The 11,253-nt window shown below is 36.5% G+C and overlaps 1 protein-coding gene across 5 annotated transcripts in view; it reads right to left on the bottom strand.

The window, feature by feature from the left end:
* pi4kaa (phosphatidylinositol 4-kinase, catalytic, alpha a) overlaps window positions 1–11,253 on the bottom strand; it is a 222,391-nt gene that overhangs the window by 135,330 nt on the left and 75,808 nt on the right. For all 5 annotated transcript variants that reach the window (XM_037979490.1, XM_037979489.1, XM_037979492.1 and 2 more), the window contains exons 18-24: window positions 7,987–8,155; window positions 4,031–4,081; window positions 3,764–3,872; window positions 1,588–1,724; window positions 1,376–1,509; window positions 1,216–1,298; window positions 1,071–1,141 (exon numbers count right to left, since the gene is read on the bottom strand). In XM_037979490.1, the coding sequence (XP_037835418.1) occupies window positions 1,071–1,141; window positions 1,216–1,298; window positions 1,376–1,509; window positions 1,588–1,724; window positions 3,764–3,872; window positions 4,031–4,081; window positions 7,987–8,155 (754 nt within the window). The remainder of the gene's footprint in view (window positions 1–1,070; window positions 1,142–1,215; window positions 1,299–1,375; window positions 1,510–1,587; window positions 1,725–3,763; window positions 3,873–4,030; window positions 4,082–7,986; window positions 8,156–11,253) is intronic.

Below are 11,253 nucleotides of genomic sequence, written 5' to 3' on the forward strand. Positions count from 1 at the left end.
GTAAAGATTAGTAAAGCTGACTGCCTATGACACAAATTTCGAGCCAAATAAATTACATAATATATTCAAAAAACGGGAAAATGGGCCAAAGATGGGAAGTTTAAAAAAAAAAAACACTAATGAGTTTTCAGAAATTAAAGGATTGATATGCTTTAAATAATCAAGATTTCCATGGATACCTCCAGTTGCTACAAACTACATTATCTAGGGCAAAAAATAAAGAAAGAATATTTGGACACCTCTTGTGGTGGCAAGGTTTTTATAAGATAACACCTGACTGTGTAATGTCTGAATTCCAAGTCTTGACTATGTTATGCATGAGTTCCAAGTCATGACTATGTTCTATGTTTTCAACAAATAACCCTGTTACTCTTCACTGAAACCAGACTGACCTTGCTTCCTGTCTCCTCCTCGCCTACTAACATTCTAATATCTTAGATATAAGCTCCTGAGTGGACTCTGGTGGTGGAGCTCTAATTCGGAGCTGCCCGTTCGGACCTGGGACTCTGACGTTAATTCTTAATTGTCTTCAAGACTTTTTGTATGTCGTGCACCATAAACCTGTTTGAGTGTTTTCATGTACCAGTGCCTGGAAATTGATTTCTTCCACAACACCTCTCAATCAAGGTTAATTAAATTAATGACTTGAAAAGGACCCAAAAACTTATCTCCAAATTATACATGGCTCTTGAGGATTTAAAAGCTGAGAATAGAGACTAGATAAGGAAGAAATGGGAAAAGGAAGCAAATAATGTGACATATATATATATATATATTTTTTTTTTTTGTTTGTTTTTTTAAATTTCTTGTCTTGACCCCGCTTTGTAAAATGAATTGAATTGAGCAGAATGGTTCCCTCTTTCTGTTTGAAAACCTGCAATAGAAAAAACATTAAAAAAAGGAGAGATTCTGCATAACTTTATTTTCAAGGTCTGACTAAAATGGCTACAGCTCCGTCATTACTCAACAAACAGTAAAATGATTTTAGTCTAAAACTCTAGAATGAATGGTGGCGGGCGATATGCATATCTTTAAGGAATGCTAGGACGTTAAAAAAACATGCCACTCACCTTTTCAGCCATCATTTGAAGGAAGACCTCAAAAACTTTGTCACTCACAGCAATCACACACTGCATCATCCCTGCAAAAATACATATGTGGTAGAGTAACAGGAAGCGTTTGTTTGAAAACTGTTTTCAGTTTGTCTCAGCTCACCAGACTTATCTTTTTGGATTGCCTTGTCTTCAAAGTATCGAAACATGACCTGAAAACGATCCGAGTCGAAAGAATGCAGCATCCTAAGGAAATGAGAAAAGACCGTGTGAGGCAAAACCTAGAACTTCAGAGGAGTGGAGGTTTCATCATGGTAATGTACCTCATGTACTCAAGTCTGTAAACAGACAGCAGGTATGTGGACATGGCAAAGTCCAACTTGTTGATGAGAGCAGCCACCTCAGGAGGAGGGTCCAGCAGGTTGGTGATGGTGCTGCGTAGATCATTCAGCTCCGCCTGAGATAAAGCAGCAAGAGTCAGAAGATGCACACAATCACATACATAGTGTGCGTGTGTGTGTGTATGCACTCATACTGGAGTGACAGTGTCATTCTTCAGTGCAGAGTTGTACTGCAGCTCTGAGCGTAAAGGTTCTCCGCTTGGAAATGTCAGCAGCGGCGATTTGGTGGCGATCTCACAAACTCCTTCATACCACTCCTCTGGCCAAAGACCTAGAGGTTTCAACAGCAGCGCATGTCAAATTCCAGGGGATGTTTGGAAAATGAAAAGGACAGGGTTCAAGAATGATTATAGGACATACATGACTCGTCACTGTACTGAATCTGGACTAAAAGAAGTCTGCAATAACTTGCTTCTGTCTTGAGAAAAAGGTAAATGTATGTGTCCATGCGCTGCACAACACCTCCCAGCTGTGATGTGTCATCCAGTTTATTAAGTTTACAGCATGAAGACAAACAGGACAAAAAAAAACATTCAACTAATTGATTTTTTTTAATGAGTTTAATAAGTTTATTTATTGTCATAATGCTATTTTACAGAAACTCTAAGATCAATACAAGTATCTATCTACAGATGCAACAAATTTGTTTGTAGCCTTTTGTTAAAGAAAGAAAAACCCACGAAGTTCAATAAAATACCTTGAATTTGACAAAAGTAACAACAGAAAAAAAGTTATTAAGATTCCATGAATAAAAATCAGTCATTGCTTTTGAATTTTGGTTCAACAGAACTATTTTCACAACAAACTAATGAAACTGGCATTGAAAAAAGTAGACTAGAGTTAACTAATGGTAAACCTCTTCCACAAAATGTAAATATTATTTTTTGGAAGATATTTTATTAGATATATGGTTTATTTGGCATATATGTTGCACTGCAACAATAAATTTATGAAAAATTTTTTAATAAACTGCACACTGATGTTATTTTATTTTATTTTATTTTATGACGTTTTTACATTTTTGGACTTCCAGACCTATTTGTGGGTAGTTTTGGTTCCACTTTTGCACTTTTTTATTTAAATTTACAAAAATTATTTGACTTTGACTCAGTATTGATTGTTTCATTTTTTGTGATAGTCACATTAAGTAAAATGATGAATACATTTGATCAGTTTCAGATTCATCTATTTGAAAGATTATTATTTTAAATTGCTGAGGAATGTTATATTACATTAATGCAGAGAAATCAGGGTGATATTCACAGTTGAGCAGAATAAAGCAGGTTAACTAAAGCCCAATAAAGGATGTGCACCCAAAGCAATTGTTTACTTATCAAAAAAAGTTTGAACAATCTCATTGACTATCAAAATAATCATAAGCTGTAGCCCTAGAGTGAATTAATAGCAAAGAAGCTAAAGCCTCATGCAGAGGAAGTGATTGTGAAGGAATGCATCACTGCTTCTGCAGAGCTCCTAGCTCCCAACAAAGTGAAATTATTTGAAAGCATCAGTTTGTCCAGAAAAACAGCTGCACACAGGATCACTCATATGGAAAACTATTCAAAAAACGCTAAATGACACTGCAAGAGATTTTGAGTATAAAACAAATGTAAATCTGAAAATAATAAATTATATTATGTACAATCTTGTGTACATGGCTCATTTTATTTTTGGAGGCATTGTTATTATTATATTCTTTTGAGTTTTGAAAGGCAGGAATTCTTTTAAAAAATGACTACCTAGAAACTGAAACTTACAAATGTTTGCAAAAATAAATAGGCAAAAAAACTGAGAACTGTGGGTTTTATAATATAGATTTAATAATTTCTAATTGTTGCATCATATGGATTTGAAAATTGAGTGTGGCACTCAGAGGACTTTCTGAAAATATAAATGGTCCTGAAAAAGAAAAGTTTCACCACTCCTGAATTAGACCAAGAATAAAAAAAGCCTAATGATTTTGTTTTGAGAACAGATGTCCCATAACTGCATGGGTGCATAACACCTTTGCTTTTGAATGTTATTAGTAATTTATTATGGAAAAAATGATAAAACTCCTTTGCATAGTAATATACTGTATCTTAGTCATTTATTACAAATAAAGAGAGGGTGCAAAAGGGCCAACACCAGAAAATATAGGTAAGGATGTTAGGAAAACTGTTACAATCAAGTCAAGAAATTGCCAAAGTAGATTTTTTCATTACTTTATTTTCTTCTCAGTCTGCTAAATAAAATCTCTATAAAACTTTTGTAAGTGAAGGTACAGTGTAAAAAATAAATAAATTCAATAACTGAGCAAATGTTTCCAACCTGAGCCCTCCACTGCAAATCCCATGACCACAGAGTAAAGCCAGAAGTCTCTGAAGAGCTTCTGCAGACGTGGCTTTGCTTCCTTGATTGGCGGTAACCTCTTAGTCAGCTAAAAGCAGAACAACCACCTTTCTGGTTATTAAGGCAAGTGATCTTAAAACTATTTTATTTGAACTTATGTTTGAAAGTTCTGAACATAAAAAGTACACCAAGTACTTAAATCAAATGATCAAAGTTGTAAAAGGTGAAAATATTCCTATCGCTTACCACTGCAATAACTGGAATCAGAACACCAAGGTTTCCAGCACTGCTGGATGCCTGGAAAGAAAGAAATTACATTCAGTTTGATTGATGAAGAGCTACTTCATACATCTCACTTAAAACAAACAAACTCAACAACTGAGTCAACCAACAACAACAACAACAAAAAAGGTTTTTAATCATAAAAACAAGGCAAAAGTTTCTTTATTTTGAATGAAATTCCAACTGGGAGCTGAAGCTCAACCTCCATGAGGCCATCTCTAAACTTTCTATTGCACCAGTTAGACAGAGAACTGTCAGAGAAAACATTTAAAAGCAAATATATAGATTAAAGTCCTAGCATTCCTACAATGAATGCATATTATCCACCATCTTTCATGCCAGAGTTTTAGACTAAGCTAATATTATGATGACAAATGACAGCGTTGTAGCTGTTTTGGTTAAACCTTGAAAATAATGTCTGTCATCTCATGAAACAACGAGATGTCACAATCAGCGTATGTGCTGGGGATGATTTTAAGCTACTTCCATACCAAAATTTAGCTACTAAAGTATAGCCATTTTTCTGTTAGCCAATGTTGAATAGCTGTGGCAGCCATCTTGAACTGGACTGAATCCAAAAGACAATTAATTTTAAATGTTCAGTATATTATCTAATGATTACTTTCTAAGAGATTCATTAAAATCCATCCAGTGATTCATGAAATATTTTGCTGGCAGACAAACATTGTTTAAACCAACGTGCGTGCAAAATTTTAAGCAGTAAGAGCTAAGAGTTATAACCAGTAGCGGCTCGCCAATAGAGGGCGCAAGGGCACCGCCCCACCACTCACATTACCTTGAATAAGACGTAAAAAATAAAATAATCACATAAAAATATTTCTAAATATATGTATACATATTTTTAGTTGTGTAAGATAAATATTTTATAGTTAATGATAAGTAAAGTTGTTTCGTTCATCGACATTGTCTGATTGGTGACGTATCTCCACCCGGGGCGCAAAAATCTTTGCCCATAGACTCTCGTTAAAAGTTGTACATGCGCAGTAGCTCCTCTTCAATACAAGAGATAGGATCGTTCTGGGGCACGCCTCTCCTGCGCCCAGAGCTGAATGCAGCTGTGTTTACATTTCACCGCATTTCAATCCCGCCGCTGGGGCGTGGGACTCCCGCCATGGGGGCTGACGTCACATTTGTCTATCATAAAGTTCGCCTGATTGAAAAGTCGAGCCGCGGGTGTCCTGCCTTTTATTCAAAGACAGTAATAAGTTCACTACGTGACTAAGTAACATACACAATGTAATAAATAAGTTCATAGTTAATAATTAGTTTAAGAAAATTTATGCTAAAAACTGTTAAAATGTTTGGTTTTGAATTCTAATTAGAGTGAGACATCTGATCTTCGTTATATTGTACGTTCAGAATACATGACGTAGTGAGTGCTCGCATCATAAAATAAGCTGTGACGTATTTTCTCCAGTAAAGTTCTGAAAAATAAGGGAGAAAACAGATCTTATAAACGTTAAATGTGTCCTACAGGCTTGTGCCTTGGGAGACCTCTGTCTTTGTAAGTATCGGTGTATTCCGGAAGCACTTGTGCATTTATATGTACAATACAATGTTGCTTCTGTTGCGCCCAGAACTGACTGCAGCTTGGTTTGCATTTCAACGCCTCCCGCCATGGGGGCTGACATCACATCCATCTGTCATAAAGTTTGCCTGATTGAAAAGTCCAGCCACGGGTGTACTGCCTTTTATTCAAAGACAGTAATAAGTTCACTATGTGACTAAGTTACATAAACGAGGTAATAAATAAGTTCATAGTTAATAATTAGTTTAAGAAAATTTACGCTAAAAAACTGTTAAAATGTTTGGGTTTAAATTCTAATCGGAGTGAGACATCTGATCTTCGTCATATTGTACGTTCAGAATACGTGACGTAGTGAGTGCTCTCACCATAGAACAAGATTTGACGTATTTTCTCCGCTAAAGTTTTTATTTTTATAAGGAAGAAAACGGGTCTTATAAACGCTAAATGTGCCCTACAGGCTTGTGCCTTGGGAGACCTCCATCTTTGTAAGTATTGCAGTATTGATGTGTTCAGGAGGCACTTGTACATATGTACATTATAATGTTGCTTCTGTTGTTTTTATTCATGTAAATACACTGGTGTGATACCTTAGTATATGTTTTGGTATATGTCTATTTTGGACTTATAGCCCCTCCTGGAGAAAACTTCACCAGCCGCCACTGGTTATAACTATTTTTGTGTTAGCGATATTGAATTGGGTTGACTCCAAATATTAACCAGATGTAGATGTACATCCAATAATAACTTTAAGTTTCATTTCGTTAACATTAAACCTCTACACTTTTCCATGACACTGTTTGCTTAGTTTCTCATAGTTTTTTCAACTAAACAACCTCTGTGATACTTTAAGAATGCATGTGGCCTGAGCGTATTATATTCCGATGGTCATTACTATCAGCTCTAAATATAACACACATACACATACATAATATAGAGACGGGACTTAACACTTGCACTGCAGTACTTCTGAAATAGCGGGGCACCCCTCCAGGGGGGCGCGGTGAAGTGTTGGGGGGGTGGGGGTGGGGATCGACAGCAAAGAGACAAGAGGACTTTTCAGTATTAATGTTTCCATTTATGCTTGAATGATAAATAAGCCTCCTGCCACTAGGTGGCAGCAGTGTTCAAACTAATCAAGTTTAAGCCAGTAGAAGCAATAGCCCATCAGAGGTGACAGAGGAAGGATGAAGAAATGTATGACGAAGAAGAGAAAAATGGTGCTAGAGGCGCCAGAGGCTATTAAAGAAAGTGACAGCAGGCAGCAGAAAAAAACCTGAAAATACAACAAAACCTATATAGCCCTTGGACTTACCGTGAATACGATCGGAAATGAGGAAAGACCAGTTAAAAACTCTGGCAGCGGACAGCATGAAACCAAATAAGTTAAGGCAGCACCTGGAGACCTTACATCTCAAGGCAGAAACAAGCACCTTCTAGACCTCACAGACAAAATCAGCTCCTTCACTCAAAAGTTGGAGACGTGGGGAAGGCAACTTGACCAGGGAAATACTGCTCCATTTGAGAACATGAGTGAATTTGCTGGACTTGATGGCTATGATGTAACCACAGTGATTCCATGTCTGAAGTAGCATATCTCATCACTAAATGGATTCTTCAAAAAATAGTTTCCTGGTGATAGCTCTCAGTATGACTAGGTGAGGGATCCATTCAGTGCAACAGCTCCTACCAAATTTAGTTCTGCAGAAGAGGACCAGCTGATTGACATGTCTTCTGACTCCACCCTGAGGCTGAGGTTTACATCGCAGGCACTGAGTGAGTTCTGGCTGGGTGTGGAAAGGGAGTATCAACTCATTGGACATATTGAACATTCTACTACCCTTTGCAACATCATACCTCTGTGAGATGGGCTTTTCTACTGTTGCTGCACTAAAAGCAAAGTACAGCTCCCAACTTAACATTGAGCAAGAGCTAAGAGTAGCAGTATCAAGTTTGAAACCCAGATTTGAAAGGATCTGCAGTGCAAAAAGAGCTCACTGCAGTCATTAAATACACAGAGCAGAGATACCAAATATTTGCAAAATGTCTTTTTTTATTTGTTCTTAGAGATTTACTGTGCACCTGGCAAAGTGATGGCAAACTGTATTGAAGTTGAATGTGTTCATATAAAAACTGAAAAATGCAATAAAGTAAGTTAGGGAAAGTTTTTTTTGTTTTTTTTTTAAATGCACAAACTGATGTAGCAAATAGTTTAAAATGTTTCAGGATTCAAGGCTTTTTTATTGTCCTCTGGATAGACAAAATGTTCTGGGAAAGTATGTGTTATGCATTTTTCATTTGTTCTGATAAGCTAAAAAATAAGCAATGCAATCAGTGCTAGCTGCACAGAAACAAAGATAAAATTGTATCATACCTTCAGGGCTGGGCCTTTTTCTGAGGCCCTCTCACTAGCTCTCTTCCCTTCTAAGCCAAGCTGAACAAAAAGCTCCAGCAGGTTGACCAGCAATTCGTCCACCATCTGTTCAGCCTGAAGGTTGGCTGCTATGTTTCCCAAAGCATTAATCACAGCCAGGGAACAGTGTCTGCACAAACAAGAAGAGCACAAAAAAACATGAGAACTGCATTATTTTTTAATTTATTAATTTATTTTAATATTTCAATAGATTAATTTAAATGTAGCAGAAAGGTAAAATTCCAAAACAGTGATACTTGCAATTCATTTTACTTCAAGTGATAGCTCTCGTAAAAAGAGTACCAGATGGGCTTTTCTAATCAATAACAGGTCAACTGTACCTTATAGGGGCTTAATTTTTGTATGACTTAATTTATTTACCCTTGATCATTAACCAAATCTCAACAGCTGAATACTGACTCCATTCATCACAGGTACTTGCACATCATATTTATACCAGAAAAGAGATCAAACATGCTTTTTAAAATTGTATTATGAAATTAAACTACATAAATATAATAATCAACAAACAAGCAATTAAAAATCAACACAATAAAAATAAAAGTAACTCTGAAAACTTAAGAATAATATTCTGAATTTAGAATTAAGCAATTATTTTGAAATATCTGAACATCTTCATTTAATTTTACAATGATATAACTACATAATATTCTGATGTAACAATTAACCGTTTCATAAACTATAGTAGAACTTTGATTATAAGTTCATTCAAAATATGAGAATCATTGAACAGAATGTTTGATTAAAATCTGTTTGAAAATTATACACGCAAAGAACTTGACTATTTTAATGAATTATTTTCTTCAGAATTGAGACAAAGATGAGGTTAACAATTCTGTCAGGCTGTCAAATTAACAAGGAAGTATCAGATTGGACAACTTGAACAACTTGCATGAGTTGAAGTTTTATTACCAGACCCAAATCGCTTCTTCTGTTATCACCAAATAAATGGCTCCTTACTGGATCCAGGATAGCTGCTTTTCCTTTGTCCAGTCTCATTTTTTCTGGCTTTATCTTAGTTTGTCTCATCTCAACTTAAAGCAGATTTACTGCTTTCCAAGCTATGGCGGTTCTGGGGTGGGTGCAGTAGGGGCCAGTGCCCCCATAAAACAGAGTCTGAACCCATCAGTGGCCTTTCCTCTGAACGAAGATTATACAGTAATTATTAATATTTTTATATTGCGCCAATACAAAAGGTGGAACCAATGTGTTTTCGTCAGCTTGAATTGATTACATGCTTAGCTAACGCTAGTCAACCTTAGCTTAACTCGCAACCTATATTAAATGTTATTTAAACTGCTGGGTTGCTGGAGTGTTGTGTATTCTTCTCCATTGTATGTTGTGTATAGTGCAAAATGAAGAGAAAAAAGGGCATTACGTCCTATTTCTACACAAGAAAGACGAATAAGAATGAGGCAGCCTCTGAAACAGAGCCAGATGATGTTGGTGAGAGAGCTGAAGAGAGACAAATGAAGATCCTGAGAGTGAGGAAGCTGAGACTGAGATACAAGCAGAGTTTGAGAGACAGACAGAGAAAATGTGTGCATCACAAGTGCTGGACCAACAGGTTGGTGATGTTGAAAACAAAACAAAACATTTGTTTGTTAATGTTTATTTAACAGGGACAATACATACATTACTGGCTTTAAAAATGGGAAAATGTGATTCATATAAGACATCAAGCTTCAGCTAATTTGCAGTCTTAGAATACATAACGCTTTAGAATACAATGAAAGAATGTACAGATTACAATAAAAGTGCAATTAATAACCACAAGTAATAAATAGCATTAATTATTGAATACAGTGAAGCAATTTAGACAATAGAGAAAGAGTTTTTGTGTGTGTTTAAGCAGTGTCAGTGCAGCTTATGTGCTGTGTCTATGCACAATAAATGTTTATTTACATATATTTGGGTTCTCCACAGACATCAGCAAATGTAAAGAAGACCCACCAATGCAGCCAGACCTAAAGTTGTTTCCACGAACCTTGATGGGGGACAGGAGGAGTAGCTTCAAGGCAGCCTGGTACCAAATCCACCCCTGGCTTCCATATTCAAAACAGGTGGACTCTGCGTATTATTATGCTTGCAGACATTTCAGCCCTCCCAATAGCCCAGACACAGTCTTCGACTCACCAGTTGGTTTCAAAAACTGGAAGAAAGCATCTTTTAAAGAGCGGGGCTTTGCATTGCATGCAAGGTCTGAGCGGCATAAACAAGCCATGGTTACATGGAGGGACTATCAGAAAGCTGCAGCAGCTAATGCAACACTGGTCAATGTCTTAAACAAGGAGCACAACAGGCAGGTTAAAGAAAATCGGGAATACATAAAAACAATAGGGGAAGTGCTTTTACTTACTGCCACTCAAAACTTGGCTCAGAGAGGTCATAATGAGTCTGCAGACTCAGATAATAAAGTGAACTTCAAGGCAATTCTAGAAACAATCGCTAACCCCGACAAAGCTGTTAAAAGAAGGTTTACTTCCATTCATTATGCAAAATACACAAGCAAAATCATTCAGAATGAGGTTCTGGATTGTTTAGCAGAAATGGTGCCAACTGAAATTACAGAAAAAGAAAAAAAGTGAGCTCTCTCTTGTACTAAGGTACTACTACAATGGAGATATCCAGGAAAGTTTTCTCCGAAACTTAGCGCAAGTTGTGTAAACAACTAAAGCGCTATGGACAGCATTGGCCCTTTGTTGTTGCTGTTTTTTAAACTTATGGGGATTCTCCTGAGACTTCAGGAAGAGAGGCGCAGTGGAAGAAATGCTCTGGATGCTGCGTTTTCAAAATGTAATTTATTAAACATTGTTCAACATACATAAACTACTAGCACACCACAGCAAACTTAGGAACCTGAGACAAACACACAACACACTCAATCACAGCAAACTCTGGAACAGGCAACTCACTCATAAATTTTTTTCAATTGGTGGGCTTCCCACACATATCTATCTATCAAAATCACAGGATTTATTGTTGATGATGTTTCCATTTTATGTAGGGGGAACAGATTATTTCGGGTGGCTAAAATATTTTGTTTCCCCCTGCTAACTTTGGCAAATAAAGAGCAAATGTTATCAAAATCACAGGATTTATTGTTGATGATGAAAGGATTAAACACAGTTAAGGACTTGCAGGTAAATTAATTTGTTTCCATTTTATGTAGGGGGAACAGATTATTTCAAGCAGCTGAAATATCCA

Source organism: Kryptolebias marmoratus, linkage group LG14 (assembly GCF_001649575.2).
Source record: "Kryptolebias marmoratus isolate JLee-2015 linkage group LG14, ASM164957v2, whole genome shotgun sequence".
Lineage (NCBI taxonomy): Eukaryota > Metazoa > Chordata > Actinopteri > Cyprinodontiformes > Rivulidae > Kryptolebias > Kryptolebias marmoratus.